The following is a 20,678-nucleotide window of genomic DNA, read 5'->3' as shown; positions in this document are numbered from 1 at the left end:
TTAAATGTATACTTCTCATCCAACCACAATTAAATTTATTCTATCCAGCACGTACAGTTTATCAGGATAATACTTTTAACAACAACAAGACATAATGAAATAAAAATAACAACCTTCTACTTCTTGCTTTTTTTTAATGTAAGGAGTAGAAAGTACAGATACTGTGTGAAAATGTAATAAGTAGAAGTAAAAAGGCTGAAAAATAATTACTCAAGTACAGATACCCAAAAATTCTACTTAAGTACAGTAACAAAGTACTTGTACTTAGTTACTTTACAACTCTGGTCATGGTTATTGTAATGTTTCTTTATCAACACTGAGAAAGATGGTGCTCCAGCCAGCTGTTTTTATTCTGCTGCTTTCTCACTTCTGAACTTACATATGTGATACTAGCCCCCCCTTGTGGGCAGCTTCTTAAATAGCAACCATCATTGCATCCCCCTTTCAAACAGGTAAGTATTAACATTAACCATAACTCTTATTATACTCTAACTTTGTATAAATCATAACAATCTTTCTAAATATTAAACATGTCAAATATTGCACCAAAATGTTCTTTAGCACTGTTCTGCTTAACAAAAGTCTTAGCAAAATGAAATGAAATCTTGCATTTTTGAACTCAACAAATCTAATACACACAAACACATTTCAACACACAGTTTCAACGGACTTGGCGGTTTCATTGCATCCAATTTGTGTTGCTTCTTATTCTTACCCCACTCCTGGTACCATACATCTTTATCATTAGTAAAATCAAAGAAGAGTTTATGACTATTTAAGAAAATTGCTAAGAACATACTCTTTATGTCTTTTTTATCCTTGTGATGTGTTTCTGTGGAATATATTGAATTTTGACAAAATTCACTGTTTTTATGTATAACTTGTTAAATATTTACTTACTTCTAAAACATTAAAATATATTTAAAACACAATAGAATGTACAATTGCGTTAATTAGAAGTTTATATTAGTTAAAGTACAATATTTTAGTCAACAGGTACATTATGAATTTGTTTTTAATATTTCTTTAAAGAGAAGCTGTGATTTTTATGTATGAAAATGAATTATATATATGAACAGTGTTGTGCGGAATTATCTTTTGAATCCCATAGTATTCCGCTGTGATTTGATAGTATTTTGCAGAAATACTACAGTATTTCCCAGACGTCAGCTGCTGCTGTGCGCTCAGTCACGTTTACAACAGATTGCGGTGTTTCTAAACCCCGCCTCTTCACTGACTGACGTTCGATAAAGATCTGCAGGCAGCCGAAACTGGACTCAAACTCACCTGATCAACACAAAGTCGCGTTTTAAAATAGAAATAATTTGTCTTTTGTTTTGAGGGGGTGTGGCAGTTTCCAAACCCGTATCTCGTTTGATACGATYAGCGTAATCCCATTTGATGAAATTAATTCGTGTTGCATCGACCTGGTACATGGGAGTGAGGTTCAGGCGGGGTGACCAAAAGTAAACAATCTGCTCCGGGCGGAGCCGAGTTGTAGAATAAACGCACTTTATCCACTCCCTTTGTTGTAGTGGGCGGAGCCAGAGCTCGGAGGTGTTTTGTTTGGGGGGATTCACGGTTCTATTAAAACCCGCCGCCAACAAGGAAGCTACTACAGCTGGAGCAGTACGCATGAACGACTGCAGCGTGCTTTTTAAGCTAACGGTATTTAAAGAAAAAAAATATATATATAAACATTTTTTTTGTCACCCAGTTTTTTTTATCGTGAGGTGAGCGGGTCAAGATGTCTTCGATGGATTTGGAGAAGCTGAAGATGACTGGGGCTGGTCGGGCCATGGCGGTGCTGACCAGCGGTGGAGATGCACAAGGTGACCTTAAACGCAACACAGGTCGCATTAAAACAGYTTTAATTTGTAGCTGGGTTTCCTAATCTGTAGGCCTACCAACCGAGAGGGGCTTTGTTTACACAGCGACGGATGTATTTATTTATTTATATTTTACTGAATCTGCTCTTGTAACAGCAATGCAATTTATAAAATATCTAGTTAATAATCCACTCATTGGTAAATGGACACAAGTGGCACATGCATACTATATTATTGTATGCAAATCAATTGTTCAGGGTGCTTTTATGGGATTGGGATTAGCGGCCCTCTGTGAAACATGAGGCCCTCTGTTGGTCAGGGCAGTGGATCTGCATGTGTTGGAATTTGACACGCCTACCTGTTCAATTATTTACCTCACAAGTGAACAAGCTGCTTATTTCTGTGGAAAATAATTTACACACAATCAAAAATACAAAACTGTGAAATCACTGCAGTATGCCAAATTTAAAGTGATAAATCTGAGCCAGTCTCTAACCAGCTATAGTTAATGAGCAATCCAGRTTTTAGATCACTCATTAGAATTTAAACACATCAGATTTTGTGTTTATTGGATGAATTGATCATTTATAGTAGCTGCAACCTGTCAACAAATATGACTATCACTAAAGCACTTAAAGATCTAATAAGTCCTTATGAATAAACATTCAAAACTTATATGTTCTGCCTTTTTAATATACTTTTTAGCTTTAAATCAGTTGTACTGGTTTCCTGTTTTGTTGCAAATGCATTACTTCAAGTAACTGAGTTATTTGAAGCTGCRTTTCTTCTATTCAAATCCTTAATTCTCATTAAAATACAGCCAATAGGTTATTGGAAGGTAAAAAGCAGAAGCAGGTGTAAAGCTGCAGATTTTGTGATTTTAAAAACWGATTTTTCTGTTTGTTTCCCCAGAGCAAGTGAGGCAAAAGTTGTGATGACTCTGCAAAAATAATCACAGGCAGCCCAAAYGCTCATATGATTATGTAAAAATAGAAGGATTAGATTCATGCAAATCTTTTTTAAAGGGCTCTCACTACAGTCCTTACTGAACCAATGGCACCTTTGCACAATACCTGATAAAGAAATCCAGCGAACAGTTTGATTTCCTCATAAGGAACCATGGTGCAACACAATGTGCAAATCAAAAGGTGGAATTGAGCGTAACGCTTCTTGTGCACCCAGGGATGAACGCCGCCGTCCGAGCTGTGGCCAGGATGGGGATTTAYGTGGGGGCCAAGGTCTATCTCATCCATGAGGTACACGCACCTTTATGACACACAGCCAGCTTCTGTTCAGCTGCGATGCATCACGTTCTTCCTGTGACCGTTTCTTTCAGGGGTACCAGGGTTTGGTTGATGGTGGAGACAACATCACGTTAGCCCACTGGCAAAGTGTGAGCAACATTATTCAGCTGGTAGGTTGGAATATATTACGGTAATAAAAGGCCATTCTCACAGCAGACTCGGTGGACATGGGCAAACATCAGTGTTATTAGTCGCACCATAAACTCTTGTTAAGCAAACGTTTTGTCGCCTAATTCAAGTTTATTTATTAGCTATTTGAATTTGATTACCCATGCACTCTCATTTTGCAACTCTGTAGTGTTGAAGTGGTTATTTATAAAGCCTTACGTCTTTCTGGTTTCCTATTTTTTTTTGAGTCATGAGTCCAAACTTAGGAAGCACCGCTGCATCATCCTGTTTTTTTTTTTTTCCTTGACGTTTCTGCTGCAGGGCGGGACGGTGATCGGTAGCGCCCGCTGCAAGGCCTTCACGACCCGCGAGGGTAGGATTTCCGCCGCCTTCAACCTGGTGAAGAAAGGCATCACCAACCTGTGCGTGTGCGGCGGCGACGGCAGCCTCACCGGAGCCAACACCTTCCGCAGCGAGTGGAGCGGCCTGCTGGACGAGCTCGTGCAGAAAGGTAAAACTGCTCATTGTCTAACAGTCCGAATTGAACACACGGRGTGAAGTTAATTTGAGTTCATGCATGTGTGTGTGTGTGTGTTCAGGAAGGATCACAGACACGCTGGCCAAGCAGCACAGCCACCTGAACATCGTCGGGCTCGTGGGCTCCATAGACAACGACTTCTGTGGCACCGACATGACCATCGGGGCCGACTCTGCTCTGCATCGCATCATGGAGATCATTGATGCCATCATGACCACGGCTCAGAGGTGAGGCTCAATATAGTGAAGTTATTAAATATTTCTTAATGAACTTGATTGTGGAACTGCTGTTACTGGTTGAGCAACAGGGAATTTAATATTCTTTGCTTCCTGCTTCCTAAATCTGATCATCTGCTGCTAATGTTCATCGTATTAGTGATCTGTCTCTTTGTGTAGACGAATGGTTTGTCACAGTTTGGTTGGAAATTGTGCGTAATTACAAACTATCTGTTTCACTCTTTCCTACAGCCACCAGCGCACGTTTGTTCTTGAAGTCATGGGCCGCCACTGTGGGTGAGCAACCCTTTTCTCATTTCCCTGCCCAGGGTTCATGCAGGACCTTAAAAAGYCTAAAGWCTCAAATTTGAAAATCAAAATTTTAGGCCTAAAAAAAGTCTTWAAAACACCCAGATTTTCATCCAAGGTYTTAAATTTAATTTTGTCAACATTCCYGAGAAGCGTTTGCTGCATAAATAAACAGATTAATGTGCCGTAATCAGACTTTGAAGTGCTAAGTTTGTTACCGGTCTTGGTACGCGACTAAACTACAAATCCTGTGATAACTGCAGGCAAAAAAATGGCACCGTTTACTTCCATGTTTTGGACCTTTTTGCCGCTACAGCACCCCGCRTACGGCRACTTGTTCACCCACCCAAAAAACAAAGATTTCAGGCATGTCCACTGCTTGTCGTTTGAACATGGGAAAGTGTGTTTCCAATGAGACTCGGCTTCATATCCGTGATTTTTACACTCTGTTGGAAGCGGTCCACAGCAGTCAATATGAAGGTCTCATCGATATGACCGTTTCGTTAAAATAATTTAGTGTTCTTGTATTAAAATGAAATATTCTTTAATAGCTAAAGTGATAGCAATAAAATGTTTTTATGTTTTTTAAATTTCTGGGACCATTTGAATGTTTCTGTTTATGCGTCGGTTTGGTCTTAAATGTCAGTCGTAATGGTCTTAAAAAGACTTAAAGGTCTTAAATTTAACTTGCTGAAATGAACCCTGCCTACCGTTCTTCATACACTACTAATAAATAAAGGACATTAATGTTATTTTGTTGTTGCTGAAGATATCTGGCCTTGGTGTCAGCGCTGGCATCTGGAGCAGACTGGCTTTTCATCCCAGAGTCTCCTCCGGTGGAGGGCTGGGAGGATCACATGTGCGCACGTCTTGAAAGGGTAGGACACGTTCATTAAAAATAAATAAATAAATAAAAACCACTGTGGCGATATATTTAATCTATTTTAAGTAGACATGTAAATAGTTTGTCCTAATTAATGTAACTAAAATGTGTTTTTGTCGACTTTCAGAGCCGCACGAAGGGGTCAAGACTGAACATTATAATAGTTGCAGAGGGAGCCATAGATTCACATGGCAAACCCATCTCTTCAGATTACATAAAAGATGTGAGTTTTATCGTTTTATATTATGTTTGTGCTTTTTAATTAGATCTGTGCCAGTGTAATGTGACACCTGTAGTTACACAAGCCGCTTATCTTTGTTTATTTTTAAACGTCAAGTACGATTTTATTAAAATTAGAGTGTAGTTGAACTCGTAGTACAAATTGATGCGTTCTTTGTTTGCAGCTGGTGATAAAAAGGATGGGCTACGACACCAGAGTGACTGTGCTCGGCCACGTCCAGCGGGGAGGCCTTCCATCTGCGTTTGACAGAATACTGGTGAGTTGTTATTATTATATATATACCTGTCTCATTCAAATTTGGTCCATTTTGATCACTGTGAAAAGGGGAAACATCTTTGGTTCTTGAAGATGTTTGATCAGATCTGACCAAACGAAGGCTCTCRGGTATTTAACGTGTTGTGTTTTAGCAGTGTGGCATCGCGATGTKTGCAGGCAGGGTTGCATAAAGGTGAAAGTAGTTCACTAATTGTGTCCAAGTCCAGTTTTTATCTACTCAAACTGTCTTTGGTTCATCTGCCTTTTTTTTTATTTTGCCCCAAAGCTCTGTCGATTAAGTTCAGCTACACTGGACCATTTGTTTGCTCTCCCCTATTTATAGCTCAGTGAACTTGTCGCTTCACTGCGCCATGTATAAAACACTTGCAACCCTCAGTTTATGAGCTCCCAGGGCCGGTGGAATATGGCCAAACTTAATCATATAAAATATGGTTCTGACCGTTGCCACACCAAACATCATAAATGATCAGATTGGCTTTCACGGTGACCACGGTGGAAAGACCTGAACAGACCTTGCTTCATTCTGTTTTTATGTCGGCACGTTTTCAGAGCAGTAAGCTGGGAGTGGAGGCTGTTGTTGCCCTGTTGGAGGCGACTCCGGAGACCCCGGCCTGTGTCATYGGCCTGTCGGGGAACCAAGCAGTCCGCCTGCCTCTCATGGAGTGTGTGGATATGGTGAGTCCCCCTCCCCTCCCTGTTCGATCGGGTTTTTAATGAGCGCACGAGGTGGTGGAGGGAGGGGGATGGTCGTTGACTCTGCTCCATCATTTGCAGACTAAGCTGGTGCAGAAGGCCATGAGCGAGGGGCGGTTCGATGAGGCCATTAAACTGCGTGGAGGGTAAGAGCTGAGACTCGAGACTTTCATCTCAGTGCACATACATGCAAATAAAACGTTCCTACGATCCCTGCAGGAGCTTTGAGAACAACTGGAACATCTACAAACTTCTTGCTTTCCCGAGGCTGGCCCAGACCGAGGCACGTTTATCACCGCTTTTATTCTAAAATGTGTAAGAGTCACAGAATGTAACATGTCTGGCTCTTGTTCCCTTTTTCAGAGCAATTTCTCCGTGGCTATTCTGAATGTGGGAGCTCCAGCAGGAGGGATGAATGCAGCCGTGAGGTCAGCCACCAGAGTACTGCTTGCTCACGGACATAAGGTCTACGGGGTCCACGATGGCTTYGAAGGGCTTGCCAATGATGCGGTGAGGCTTGGTTTTCATCGCTTATATAGGAAGTTTAGCATATTAACATGTAGGAACATGAGAGAMAACCGTTTGTATTTCTGTTTAGATATTTGAGATGAAATGGCACAATGTGGCTGGGTGGACGGGCCAGGGCGGCTCACTGCTRGGGACAAAACGGTAAGGACGACTAATTTCTAATTCCTTAAAGTGCCTGTGACGTCAATTTTTTGTTATACACACAAATGCATGTTTTTAGAAAGAGGACATTGATAAGATATTGGAAAAGAAATTTCATGTCGCTGAGATGAACAGTTGAGATATTTGCCTGTGAAGTAACAGGAAGTGATGTCAAAGGGGAATGTCTGCATGTAAACAGTGTTGCTACAACAGCCAACAACCCAGACTGTAGAGAAGAATCTGTTTCTTTAGATTATTTTGAGTCACTATCAGAGWTGAAAAGTCAGAGTCAAATAATATTATTTCAATAAACAAAGAGCAGAGAGTTTTCTTTGTTTAAGAGTTCCCCTTTGATGTCACTTCCTGTTTCACTTTGGCTGAACCAAGTTCAAAAGAAAATATGCCAGTTATGGGACAAAAGGGGTTAAATTGTGTGTATTATTCCAACTTCTTAAATATAAAGATGTTTTCTTTGACTTTTTTGTATTTGAAGAATATGCATCACAGGCACTTTAATGTAAACTCATTTAAGGTGTTGCAAGATAGACTTTAAAAAATTGGCCAAGTCTATCCAACTTTGGAAATGTTAGAAAAGGAATGATGCTATCTTCCTGCCATTCTTCAGAACTCGTCCTGCGACAAACATGGAGAAGATCGTAGAAAACATCAGCAAGTACAACATCTCAGCTCTGCTCGTTATCGGAGGATTTGAGGTACGCCGTGACAAGCCTTCGTACCCCCAAACTCAGAGTAGAATTATTTGCGGTGTCAGCAGTTCATCTGTCTGCCACTCTGACAGGGATATGAAGGAGTCCTGCAGCTGTATGAAGCCCGCGGCCACTATGATGAGCTCTGCATCCCCATGTGTGTTGTCCCAGCCACCATCAGCAACAACGTCCCGGGAACTGACTTCAGTCTGGGCGCAGACACTGCTGTCAAYGCGGCCATGGAGGTAATGAGCAAACTGTGCACTTTGTGCAAACTGATCTGTTTCCATACATGATCACATATCTGCTCAGTGTTTTGCCTTTTTTTATGTCGACACAAACACTTGTATAATCAGGAAGTTTGTTTTATAAACTCTGCTCGTTATCAGGGATGCGATAAGATCAAGCAGTCTGCCTCTGGCACCAAGAGACGAGTGTTTGTGGTGGAGACCATGGGTGGCTACTGTGGTTATCTGGCAACCTGCACTGGTATAGCTGTGGGCGCTGATGCTGCTTACATCTTTGAAGAGCCGTTCAACATTCAGGACCTCAAGGTGAGACCAAAAAGAAATGAAAATTAAAAAAAAGCCATGTTTCCTTTTTTTAGTTTGTAATGCTCGTCTCCTAACGTGTCCTGTCCACAGACCAATGTGGAGCATTTGGCTGAAAAGATGAAGAAGGACATTCAGAGAGGTCTAGTCTTAAGGTGTGTAAACCCTGGTGCAAATAATTAAAGCAGAGCCGTCTTTTGTTTTAAAACTTGTCTGAATGGTCAGTAAAAGTGTCAGCTGGAAAGAATTTGTTGTTTTACTTAAAAAAGGACACAAAAATGCAGTTTAAGCAGTTTCAAGCACACTTTATAGTGATGTGGATGGGTTTTCAGGCATTTCTGCACAAACTGGTTTAGAATTAAATTAGGATTATTGCAACAGGATGTTATCTGAGGGCCTCAGTACACACAGCATTATTATCCACTCTAGRTGCAAGTCTCTGTACTGTCAGCTGTTGTCTTGTGTTCACAACTGGGTGTAACCAGGACATTTGAAGTTGTACTTTATCATTTGGTTTTGAGATATTTATCAGTGGACTGACATGATAAACAGGTTTATCCCAGGGTCTTTTTGTTAATATGCTAAATAACTACCTTTTTTGTAGGTTAAAAAAAAGCACAAATAAAACTAAATGTGACCCATCATATCGAAATGAGGATTAAGTCAAATTTGGTCAAAATGACCTAACTACATTTTCAGATTCCTGGCTTTAAAAGCTACATTTTGATACCTGGATCCAGAGATATGACTTAATTTATCTTGTTGGTTACAATAATACAAGAATATTTGGTCTGAATTCTAATTTTATGTAATTTTAAGGAGGAATTTTTAATGTCAATATATAGAAAAAACTTCAGATAGTATTTGAATATTGAGATTTTTTAGCTAGAAAGAAACAAAAACATTTCTAGTTCACAGGGAAAATCTCAAAATTTTAAGGCATTTTTCCTCAAAATCAGGTTTTTGTTGCTACTGCCCAAAAACATGCTTCAAAATTTTGTTTCATGATTATATTTCATACATTTCATTCGGTATTTATTCATTATGTTTTGACAAAATGCAATTTTTGAAAATATTTTAATCAAAACGCTATTTGCCTATTTCTCCACATTCCACTTTTAGACTTGGTCCTCATTACGATGTGATGGGTCACAAATATTTAATCTACATTTTGTCAAATGGAACAGGACTGGACAGAGATTTATTACATTTTATAGAAAGAGGGACTTATTTAATAATCTTAGACTGTTGTTGACGATTTTCCTTTTCATAACAGGAATGAATACTGCCATCAGAACTATTCGACAGACTTCATTTACAGGCTTTATTCAGAGGAGGGGAAGGGTGTCTTTGATTGCAGAGTCAATGTGTTGGGACACCTCCAGCAGGTACAGTTTCCAAAACACTTCTTTCCTGCCTAATGGCAACAACAGAGATTTTATTTGAGCATAATCAGTGTGTGTGTTTGTGTTGTAGGGAGGCGCTCCGACTCCCTTTGATAGAAATTTTGGTACCAAGTTAGGTGTGAAGGCCACACAGTGGATTTCGGAGAGCTTGAAGGAAAACTTCAGACAAGGTTCACTCCTAAAAAACACAAACCCAAATCAAACATCTTAGGTTTGCTGACAACCCAGTTTTCTTTCTCCCTTTAGGCCGTGTGTTTGCAAACTCACCAGAAACGGCGTGTGTGCTCGGCCTCAACAGGAAAGTTGTCTCGTTCATCCCTGTCACCGACCTGAAGGCTATCACAGACTTTGAGTAAGTGATGCAAACAAGAGTGTCTTTTTTTTTTTTTTTTTTTATGGACGGGGGTTCAATCACTACAGGATAATCACTGATCTGAAATTTTCAGGCATCGAATGCCCACGGTTCAGTGGTGGTCCAATTTGCGGCCGATGCTGAAAATGTTGGCCCGGTACCAGACCAACTTCTGCGAATACGTCCCTGGAGAGATCGCACACGTGACCCGACGCTCCCTCAGCATTGATGCAGGATACTAGGCTGTATCAAACCACAGAGCTGTATGCTGTTCAACCCTTATCTCTCCTTCCCCTTTCTGTAACGATGTCGTAACTCAGGAATGTGTTGTTTAAGTGTTCTCCCTCCAAACCATATCCTGTGGGTTTTGAACTAAAGTAGTCTCTGCTTGCATGTAAATCTGCTTCGTTCTGAAACRTATACCTGCATCTGAGCTCATTTAGCTGAATTCTGGACTCTAGAACTTATTTAGGATATTTTTTTTAAGTTTGCCGACACAAACAGATGTCAAAGGGTGAATTCCTTGTTTGATATACTGCACCTGTTTTGCCTCTAAAACTGAAAGACCCTGCCTTTGACTGAAGGTAGGGTATACCTCACGTTAAGCTCTTTTCCAAATGCAGGGTCTTTGTCAGTGTAACAACTCAGTTAATCAAGACACATTAAAGTGTAATCCAAGTATTCATTTATTAASTGACAGTTTAAATACAGAGATGTTTTCTACTAACTCCAAGGTGCTATCAAACTGCTGCTACATACAACCAGGTGTGCCACAAACCTAACGTTTTATAAAATCTTACAATACTGCATACAAAATATGATTTACGTTGTTATTTTTAAAATCCTASATAAAGAAATGGACCAATGCTGAGCCATAAAACAGTCAGGTGCCTTCATTAAAAGGTTCCMAATCATGTTTAACATATTACAGTAAATGTGTGTATTAGTTCAGTGTTTTGTATACTGTGACAGTGGGATTCAAGAAACCATTTTTTTTTTGTATTTTTTTAGACTGAAACAATGCTTCTGCCACTTTTTCAAACCAACAAGTTTAAACAGACAATTTATTACCATGTAAAAAGTTGTAAATGCCACAGCTGCTGTACTTGAGAGAGAAATCTATAAAGGTCTATGAACTGCTGTTACGTATTAAGATGGATATTGATGCTATAACTTCAATAAATGTTATGACGATATTACAAACATTTTGTTGTGTGATTTGCTCAAAGTGTTTGACCAAGACCAAACCGGATCTATTAGTCAACGTAACGAACACAAGAGACTTATGAGGGGAAAAAAAACTAAACGCACATTTTTCTTAGAAGTTGAATGAAAATGGAAACTCATCCTCATTTTGTTTGCTGGCTGACTGAGGATTTGTGGTGTTGAAGGCAAACTGGAAACCTTCACTTTGCTCCGGTTCGTTAAAAAGGAATTCAGGACCTGAAAATTCAGATACCTGAGTTAAACAAATGTAAATCATCGCAAAAACAAACTAATTAAATATTTACCGCTTGAAGGTTTTGCCTCTACAGCTTTCTGTAAAAAAATAAAACATAGTGTAAAAATATATGATCAAAACAGTACACTTAGACAAAAAACATAAATAAAACGTAAAAAAAAAAAACATCACCTTCTCAGAGAAAATGGAATCTGTGAAAGTGAAAGACGAGTCCTGCAACAACATTCAGAGTTGACGCCAAAACAAAGACTGGTTGTATTTAATTGATTCTTTGCTTATCGACTCACCTCTTCCTGCGATGAGCCCATATCAAATCCAAATCCAGAAAAGGACGATGAGCTTACGTTGGAATTCAGGGAGAACATGAAAGCTGGTGACTTGGTGTCAGAGGTGCCTTGATGTGGAGAGCTGCTGGGGCTGAAGCTAAAGTCAACACAGGAAGAACCGTCAGTCAGATGCTCCTGTGAGGTTAAAAAATGTCAAAAAAAAAAAAACATAAAACGTACTTGAACTGAAATGCTGGGGTTGAAAGCACAGTCGTTTTCTCCAAGAAAGGTTGAGGGGTGACATCTTGAAATGTTTCCTGGCGGTCCTCTTCAGCTGATGCCTTTTCTTCTGTGGGTCCTCTGCTCTCATCCTCTGCTCCCATCTCATCCTCAGGAACATCGTCTGCCCCTGATCCACTCAGCTGCTGCTCCTGGGAACAAAACAAAAATACAAACGTGTAAAGTCATCGCTGACAGGCAGAGAGTTAACGGGTCTTTTAACAATGAGTTTCACAAAGGAGTATAAAAATGAGAATTTAATTCACGGCGTCTCTCCAAAGATAAAATGTAATTAATTACAGAGGCCAGGGAGAAAAATGTCCTCTTAATAAATAACTAACAAGGACATCTCTGATACACACTAATCTGACTAATCTAATTTATTCTGCAATTAGTAGTTACTACCAGGATAGAAAAGTAAAATAAAAATAGTATTATTACGTTTTTTTTGTTTAAAACTTATTACCTCATAAATTTTAAAACATTGCCCTGCTGTGTTTTAAGGGTTTTAAGTAAATATTCACTGCTGAGATACTGTAAGCCTGGATAATGAAGTCAGTGCAGTAGCTCCCTTAAGAATATATTAATACTGTAGATGTCTTGTTCAAAATAAGTTCTTCTAAACTACACCAAGGCAGACATTGGAAAAGAACAATCCTGGTTAAATTGGGTCAACTATAATGATGATAAAGATTTATGATTAAGTGTTCCTTGAACCAACGTAAGGCATTATAAGGAGAATTATAAAAACCTGGTCCTCTTTCAAAGTTTCATCCTGTGCTCCAGAGTGCATTTCATCTGAATGACTTTGCTTTGAAAGAAAAATAAAAAAAATCACAACAAATCAAATTTGTCACGTACATAGTAATACACAGTACAAATCGGAGAGAAATGTTTGCTGCAGCAAATCTGCACACACAAACGCCAAAAAATTAAGTTTAAATTTGAAACAATAAATTGAAATGCAGGGATGCACACGGCGCAAAAACAATCAAATTCAAGGCCAGTCGAGTATAAAAAAACAACAGACGAAATACTTGAAATTAAAAAATTTAAAGGAGAAAAGTGTGCCTTCTGTGCAGTAGTTATAAAATATTGCAGAGAAATATCGTTTGTAGTGTAAAGGTTGTAAAATGTCCATGAGGTAGTTATAAAATAAAAAATATATATGATATAAAATGTGCAACATAACTTAAACTTTTTATGTGCAGTTTTCCTAAAGTCTTCTGATGGAATCAAAATATCATAAAAAAACTTTTTAATTATTTAAGAAARATGAATTTTACCTGATGATAGGACCAAATTTTCTCATTAGCTTTTTCAGGAGAAGCAAAACAGGCGGGTGGATCCTGTGCGTTGTTTTGCTCATGTATCTCCTCAGCGGTTGTATTTCCAGATGTTTCATCCTCATTCTGTAAGATTAAATTGATACCACAGAAACAATTTTACCTTTTATGGCACATCTGCTTAAATTGTGTTTAAAAATGCCAAAAATCTGTATCTGATTACAGCCGTCTGGTCGAGACGAATAGAAGAGATGTCAATGATGGAGGAGACACTGTCCTTGTTTGCCTGATGCTCCAGTTCTTCTCCTTGTTCCATTGTGGGTTGCTCACCAAAAGCACTGCGCACAAAAATTAACTCGATCAGTAAAATACTGAATACATATGTAAGGATTTTTCACCAGAAGATTCACCTGTCTGGTAGTTCCTCAGTGGAGAAGGAACTCACTGTTGAATCTGTTCAGACACAAACTAAATTAACTTTTTAAATACCTATAAATATCTCAGATAATGAAGTAAAACAGTTTATTACCAGTGAGATGTTCCAGCTCCTTCTGTTTGGTCATTATTTGATCGTCCCAGGCCTTAATACGATCTTCAATCTTTTCTTTTTCAGACTGCCGAGCGAGTAGCTTTTGAGCCAGAGGATTTTGGTGATAATAATCTTTGTGTGACTGCAGTGTTTTTCTATTGCTTGAAATCCTCTCTTCAAAGACCTCCCTTGTTGGTTTACATATAAACAAATAGTCTATCTAAATAAAAGTCACAGAAAATGTTCTTTAGTCATAAATCAAAGTGCTGATGAACTTACAGGTCGTTGTTGTAGTTGGCTTTTCTACTTTCCAGTTCTGTTTTCAACGTCTGTTCGTACTGAAAGAGCAGCTTGTTGGTCACCTTCATTCTGGAGTTTAATGGGTTACAAAGAGTATTAGAAAGTCAGTCCACTTATTATAACTCATATTTAAAATGTGATTGTGACTGACTGATCTATCAAGGTTTAATGTAGGCCATTTTGACATTACGTTTTTGCATTTTCTTTATTTTTCTTCACAGTGCTCTGCGCCACACCAGCTTGTTCTTCAAGTTTCTTGAGATTTTCTTGGATGGCTCCAATGGAGGACTTATTTTCTGCAATGTYATCTCTGCAGCCTGTTGATAAAACCACTTATAACACTTACAGGAAACCGATCAATCATTTCAGCAAGAGAAAATTACTGAACAGGCCATAAAGTCAAGGGGCTCGATGAGAAAAAATATAACTAAAAATGTTATACTATATAGAAGGAACATATAATGGAAGAAATGTAAAGTAATTTTAATTTGTTCTTAGTGTTTCTAACAAATGTTTAGTGATGTGTTTCTTTCAGTTAGCTCATTGTGACCATTTGAAGGACATGAGTCTTTTGCACATTTGTGTCCAAACAGTCTATGCTGAAGAAAACAAAGGCAGGAAACTGTAAACAGTAGATGCAGGGGTTTGTTTACATTCAAGCGGAAAGTCTTAGATTTATTGACTGTTTTGTTGTTTGTTTAGAAATGTTACGTGATTCTTTCCCACTTAAAACCAAGACTTTAAAAAGAGAGAGAGAAAAAAACAAACAATTACATATTTTTTTAAATAAATGACATCAGTGATGATTATAGTAAGACATTAAGCTTGACTCCATTTCCAAATGCTGTTTTTGGTAAATGGCTAACACAGTAATATTACGATGTACCTTTTATTTGCTGGTTTATATCATTCTTCTTTTGAGACAGCTCCCGAGTTTCTAGAGCTACAACAACAACAGCAGGTAAAACTCAAAAGCCAAGAGCTCGGAAATGTGTAATTTGTCAGTAGCTAGCAAACTAATTAGGGCATATATAATAAACTTACCCAACTGAAAAAGGAGTCTGTTGATATTATCAGTTAAATATGGCTCCTCATTCATTTTTACCGTTAGCTTGTTAGCTAATAAGCTAATTTAAAAATGCGCAGAGTTGGGGGGAAAAAACATTTTCTTTAAATTAAACAAAATATATTTTTAATAAACTAAAATATATGCCAAAGATTATAATATTCAATTATTAATACAGAAACTATCCAAAAATACTATAAAGTTTGTTAACAAAACTCAACTGTAATGGGTACACTAGCTAATTTGCTCTTATCTGATCACGTGACTGTTATCAAGCGTTGTGACGCAGGACGATGACGTAGCTATAAATCACTATGAATTTCTGCAGGAATTGTAGCATTTGAAAATTATAATAAACACATTTTTAGATGTGGAAATTGTATTGAAAATATATTTTGTGATGACATTGTCGTTTTTGACGAATGTTGAGTTGTCAAAAAAACCTATCAGCCTTGGAGAAGACGATAAAACATTTATGCTAAGGCGATATTCTGCAGCTTTACCATAATATTTTGTATATTTRCGTAAAATCTGTACATTTTAATGAGCTTTTCCATCATTTCTGCTCTGGAATGGGGATTGACGTAATAAATTTACGTAAAGGCGGGATTAGTGCTATTCTAGAAAGCATTTTGCGTGAATTGCGTAGCGCATCTGTATGGTCAAAAACACAACGTTGTGATGCGTGTGTTGTTCCTGCGATGTGTCAGATAGACCCGGTGGTTTATTCCCACACCGTTCGGATCCTCTCAGGTCTTTTGTTTTAAAGGTAACATTTTATTTTGTTGGGGGGAAAGCATTCAAGTAGCATTTCATGTTCGCCGGCTGGCGTTTAGCAGACAAAAGAGCGGACATGGGTGGGATTTAAATGGGAGGGGATCAGATGTATGAAGGCTCGCTTTTGTCTGTTTCACCCTTTTCCTGTGCATTCTGATGGATCCGCTCGTCTGTGGTTGTTTTTATTCCGTTAATAGGTTAGGATGATGGGATTTTATTTATTTATTTATTTATTTATTTTGGAGTTTGCAGCACTTGAACAATGAGTGCTGACATGCAAAGAGACACACATAACCCGAACAAAGCTCTCGTGCATTATTTGTCTTCCATTTTCCTCCATTCATTCAGATAAGTGACATTTCCTGGACGTAGTCAGCACCGGCACATGCAAAAATAAAAGGAAAAATATGGCCAGGATGACTAAACACTAAAACATTTAAAAACAAACAAACCAGCTTTTCCTAATTCCCCCCTTTTCTCTTGTTTGTGTGTTACCTTGCAATCAGCTGCTTATTATTTGAGCACAAGTCTCCTGACAGCCAGAGTTCACCTGTCAGAGAGAGGTCATGGCACAGGTGGAGGAGGCTCAAACGGAGGGGGAAAGCAGCCCTCAGATGGTCTCCTTGAGATCAGACGCATCAGCGAGCCACGCAGATGACGGAGAGGCCGGACCCTCCATGAGGAGGAAGAGGAAGAAAAAGAAAGAGCCACGTCCGGACTCCATCATCGTGTACCGCTCTGAGGTGGAGCGAGCGCCCGGAGAGGAGCAGAGCGGTGAGGACGGAGGAGAGAGGAGCACTGAGGAGGGAGCAAAGTTCCTCTGCACGCCTACAGGCGAAGGTGAGAGGCCTGGCGTGTTGTTTAGTGTTAGTTTAATATTAAATTGACCCTTTGTGAAAGACTCGCATGATTTAATCGTTGCACAGGAGGAGGCTGGAATATTCCTCCAGACAGCCGCTACGTGACCCTGACAGGCACCATCACGCGTGGGAAGAAGAAGGGCCAGGTGGTGGACATACACGTCACCTTGACGGAAAAGGAACTGAGGGAGTTGGCCAAGTCCAAGGAGCGTCTCAACGCCGAGTGCGAGGCGGGAGAGGGCTCCAGACGCTCCTGCACCTTCGGGGTGTGYCAGGGACCCCACGTTGTCCTGTGGAGCCTGTCCTGCGCTCCCGTGGTTTTCCTCCTCTCCTTYATCACCTCCTTCTACTACGGCACGCTCACCTGGTACAACGTCTTCCTGGTGTACAACGAGGAGCGGACGTTTTGGCACAAGATCACYGTTTGCCCCTTCCTCATCGTCTTCTACCCCGTGCTCATCATGCCCTTGGCGCTGTCGCTGGCTCTGTACTCGGCCGTGGTGCAGGTGTCCTGGGCCTTCAGCGAGTGGTGGCAGGCGGTGCGAGACCTGGAGAAAGGCTTCTGCGGCTGGGCCTGCGGGAAGCTGGGCCTGGAGGACTGCTCCCCCTACAGCATCGTGGAGCTGCTCGACTCAGACACTGTGTCTAGCACTCTGCAGAGCAAGGCCCCCGGTGACTTTGCCCAGACGTCGTCGGTTTGAAACGATGGCACATATTTTTTATGTTGACTTCAAATGATTTCATTGAGTTTCAAGTGATGCACCTCAAGGTTTAAAGGTTGTTTTCTGGCTTTGAAGATGTTCTGTTGGTCCGGTTATTGACTTAAATCTTTAAAGAAAGAACCTTCTTCTTGCCTGAAAGCTACAGTAGAAGATGTGTAAAAGCTKCAAAGTAAGACTCAAGAAACACTGCCCTAACTGTCTTTAGGCAATGAACTATTTCTACAAACATAAATATTATTGAACTGTGAGCATGAATGGTTGTTAAAGACCAGTTTTATATTTAAGTAATTTTTTTTGCACCATTGGTTACCTTTCTGAACACATTAGTCTCGACTTGCACGGCCATGCTGATGGTGCTCTTCACCAAACCAAGTTTCACTTCTCTGTAAATATCCTACCTAAAATATTTACGTCATTTGTGCAACGACATCAGCTATAAAAGCAACACTCACACTTTTGTTTCGTCATCGTAATCCTTCTGAGCTCGTCGCTGAAGCTGGATGGGCATCTGTCCCGCAACCTCTGCTGCAGCTGCCGCCTAAAGTTTGTGAGTTCATCTCGTTCTGCGGCGATCATCTGCACCACATCGACCAAAACACTTTTCTGCCTCTCGAACAGGCTGTGCATCTATTTTCTGCATCTTAAAGCAATTTTAACAACTTGACTAAAAGTCTAACTTTAGTTTCRCGCTCATTCAGTACCTCGGTGAGTCAGCGCAGAGGGTGCGATGTGTTTAAAACAACTGTTTTTAAGGCTCTCTGGGAAAATTCTGCCTACCTACATAATCTAATAACTGGTGCTTATAATTGTAATTATGGCCTTTGGTTTAGTTGAAACCGTTGTGCTGCTATCTTTTTTAAAACAAATACGTTTGAACACCTGCTTTATTCCGGATATTTCTAAAATGATTTCAAACACATTGAGTCAAGTTGAGAACAGCCAGAACACAAATGTGTTGTTTTTTGAAACTCTGAGCACTTGAGAAGCACTTATATGAGCACGAGCTGGTTTATCCATCTGTTTTAAAGCTGTTTTTCTTTCCTTGTTGTGTTAAAATCTCCAGCTAAAGTGTTGTGTGTGACCTGAAACTACTTGTGTTGTTATGTTGTCTAATTATCTATTTTTTGTATTAAAGAACCTTTGGAAGTTTCTACACAATTATATTTTTATGTTCCCTAAATGTGTTTTTTTCTTTGTATACTTAAAAAAAAAAAAACTCCGGCACTTTGACGTCTGAAACTGACTGAGCAGTGATTTGATTAAATAGATCTTCTAATTATAAAACACATTAATCAAATGTTGGAGCATGTTTGATTTTTTAAAAGTATTTACCGACAACCTTATTTAGTAAAGGAAGAATTGATGTGGTTGATGACTGAATCTGTATTCCACATTATTTATTGTGAATCTACAGAATGCAAAATAATTAAAAAAGTTACCAAAATATGAAATGAAGTGTTTATATTTCATTTGTACCTGCAGTATGAGATGATTATTTTTAAGATCTTTTCACAAAGACAAATCACTTTGCAATTTTACACTTTCGAACCTAAGTTTAAGCTTGCTTGAAATAAAAAATAGTCACTAATGCAACACAAATTCTGCCCTGATCTTGTTCAGGACAGGAGGAAGAACGGAGTTGAAGATTTATTGAGATCTCCTAATAAAACACATTTTGCATATTGATGTTTTATTAATAGCACCTTACACCAAACTCAACATGGTGATAATTAAACAGCAACACAATGGATTAGAATAAATCCAGTTTATTTTTGTTAAAATAATTAAAAATTTACTTGATCATAGGTTTTGTTAAGTAAGTCTGTAGGAGGATTGTGCATTAAAATGATGAAAATAAATGTCACTGAATGAGCAATAATGATGCTCAACCATAAAGATTAATTTCTGTATATAAGATTGAAATTGATGTATAAACTATTGCTATTTTTGGGGTTACACTGCATACTTGGGAAATTAATACTGTTTTTCACTTTCTTTATATGTCACATTGTTTATTTAACAGGCTCATACAGAGAGCCTCATGAAACACTGGAGGACGTTTGACCTACATCCTGATACCCTGCTATTTTTCATTCGGCCAAGCGCCACACAAAGAAGAAAAACTTTTATACGGTTTGACTAACATGTAATAGGTTTAAAATAACTGGTAGATAATATTATTTAACAACRAACAGATTCGCTTAAAGCTTAAAGATGATCGAGAAGAATTCACTCTGTAAAGAGGAACTTTGTTTTTTTATCCCGGCAGCAAGCTGTTGTTTCCGTCCGGAGTCATAACAAAGTGACACATCGGCTTTGAAGAGGGTGGAAAAGAAAAAAAAATGGTAGGTCCCAAAGCAAGTTCTTTTTTAATAGTTTTGCTTTTTTTTTATTCGTGTCTTAAATAGGAGATTGTACATGAGTTTACAAAATATTTTGTGTTATTTTGAATTTTCGTTTTAAAAACAGACGGAAATACCTTTCATTCATTCAGGAAGACATGTTGAGACATAACCCTCTCCTGTTAGTTTCACTTAAAGCCGTGTTTAGGGTATTTTATTTATAGTGTTGTTCTGTTTTTTATATATATACATATAAGAAAACATATTTTTTAAAATCTTTACGTATGCAGTGTTTCCCCTAGGAAATTGGTCTTGGCGGGGGAGGTACTTGTTTTAGAAAAATATGAATTTACGTGACTCACCTGCAATTATGGTAAAAAATTTACACATACATGAATATTTAATTCTCTAACTACATCCTAGTTAAGGACTCCTCATGATAATTATTAATAATTTATCGTAGCAAATTCTTATTGATAATAAGTGATCAGAACTGTGTGCAGCAGATGATCTGAGTCCAGAGTTCTCAGTTTGAAACCTTCTGGAGCTCTTCTGTGAGTGTGGATGGTTGATTGTCTCTTTTGTGTCCCTGATGGAGACAGGAGACCTGTACAGGTGTCTCTGGTGAACTGGAGACCTGTCCAGGTGTCTCTGGTGAACTGGAGACCTGTCCAGGTGTCTCTGGTGAACTGGAGACCTGTCCAGGTG

General features: G+C 39.0%; 4 protein-coding genes across 5 annotated transcripts in view; 3 read left to right on the top strand and 1 right to left on the bottom strand.

Annotated features, from left to right (window-relative positions):
* Positions 1-1,548: 1,548 nt before the first annotated feature.
* pfkla (phosphofructokinase, liver a) lies at positions 1,549-11,280 on the top strand. Its single transcript, XM_014016726.1, has 22 exons — positions 1,549-1,832; positions 3,012-3,085; positions 3,166-3,243; positions 3,563-3,752; positions 3,841-4,006; positions 4,247-4,291; positions 5,073-5,181; positions 5,314-5,409; positions 5,591-5,683; positions 6,253-6,378; positions 6,478-6,542; positions 6,616-6,679; positions 6,760-6,906; positions 6,995-7,065; positions 7,691-7,778; positions 7,865-8,017; positions 8,162-8,326; positions 8,417-8,478; positions 9,600-9,711; positions 9,800-9,899; positions 9,976-10,081; positions 10,176-11,280. Exons 1-22 carry the CDS (start codon positions 1,748-1,750, stop codon positions 10,321-10,323), a joined length of 2,343 nt encoding a protein of 780 aa, XP_013872180.1. The 5' UTR covers positions 1,549-1,747; the 3' UTR covers positions 10,324-11,280.
* LOC106523338 (uncharacterized) lies at positions 11,083-15,552 on the bottom strand. 2 transcript variants are annotated; one of them, XM_014016727.1, is made up of 14 exons: positions 15,248-15,552; positions 15,090-15,146; positions 14,394-14,520; positions 14,183-14,272; positions 13,904-14,091; positions 13,785-13,827; positions 13,598-13,712; positions 13,375-13,500; positions 12,840-12,899; positions 12,050-12,240; positions 11,831-11,966; positions 11,715-11,756; positions 11,593-11,620; positions 11,083-11,524 (listed from the first exon to the last, which is right to left on the bottom strand). In XM_014016727.1, the coding sequence occupies exons 1-14, from the start codon at positions 15,300-15,302 to the stop codon at positions 11,400-11,402; spliced, it is 1,383 nt and encodes a 460-aa protein (XP_013872181.1). In that variant the 5' UTR covers positions 15,303-15,552; the 3' UTR covers positions 11,083-11,399. The 2 variants fall into 2 exon arrangements, with proteins under 2 accessions (XP_013872181.1, XP_013872182.1); XM_014016728.1 differs by lacking the exon at positions 12,840-12,899.
* Positions 15,553-15,929: 377 nt separating this feature from the next.
* tmem169b (transmembrane protein 169b) lies at positions 15,930-19,079 on the top strand. Its single transcript, XM_014016725.1, has 3 exons — positions 15,930-16,038; positions 16,553-16,886; positions 16,973-19,079. The coding sequence occupies exons 2-3, from the start codon at positions 16,613-16,615 to the stop codon at positions 17,605-17,607; spliced, it is 909 nt and encodes a 302-aa protein (XP_013872179.1). The 5' UTR covers positions 15,930-16,038; positions 16,553-16,612; the 3' UTR covers positions 17,608-19,079.
* An 820-nt stretch (positions 19,080-19,899) lies between these two features.
* Positions 19,900-20,678, top strand: part of LOC106523334 (X-ray repair complementing defective repair in Chinese hamster cells 5) — a 10,057-nt gene continuing 9,278 nt past the window's right edge. Inside the window, exon 1 of the mRNA XM_014016723.1 lies at positions 19,900-19,973. Coding sequence (XP_013872177.1) covers positions 19,971-19,973 — 3 coding nt within the window. The 5' untranslated portion in view covers positions 19,900-19,970. The remainder of the gene's footprint in view (positions 19,974-20,678) is intronic.

This window comes from Austrofundulus limnaeus, unplaced genomic scaffold (assembly GCF_001266775.1).
Source record: "Austrofundulus limnaeus strain Quisiro unplaced genomic scaffold, Austrofundulus_limnaeus-1.0 Scaffold152, whole genome shotgun sequence".
In the NCBI taxonomy this organism is placed as follows: domain Eukaryota; kingdom Metazoa; phylum Chordata; class Actinopteri; order Cyprinodontiformes; family Rivulidae; genus Austrofundulus; species Austrofundulus limnaeus.
This window is presented reverse-complemented; position numbering and strand designations above follow the sequence as displayed.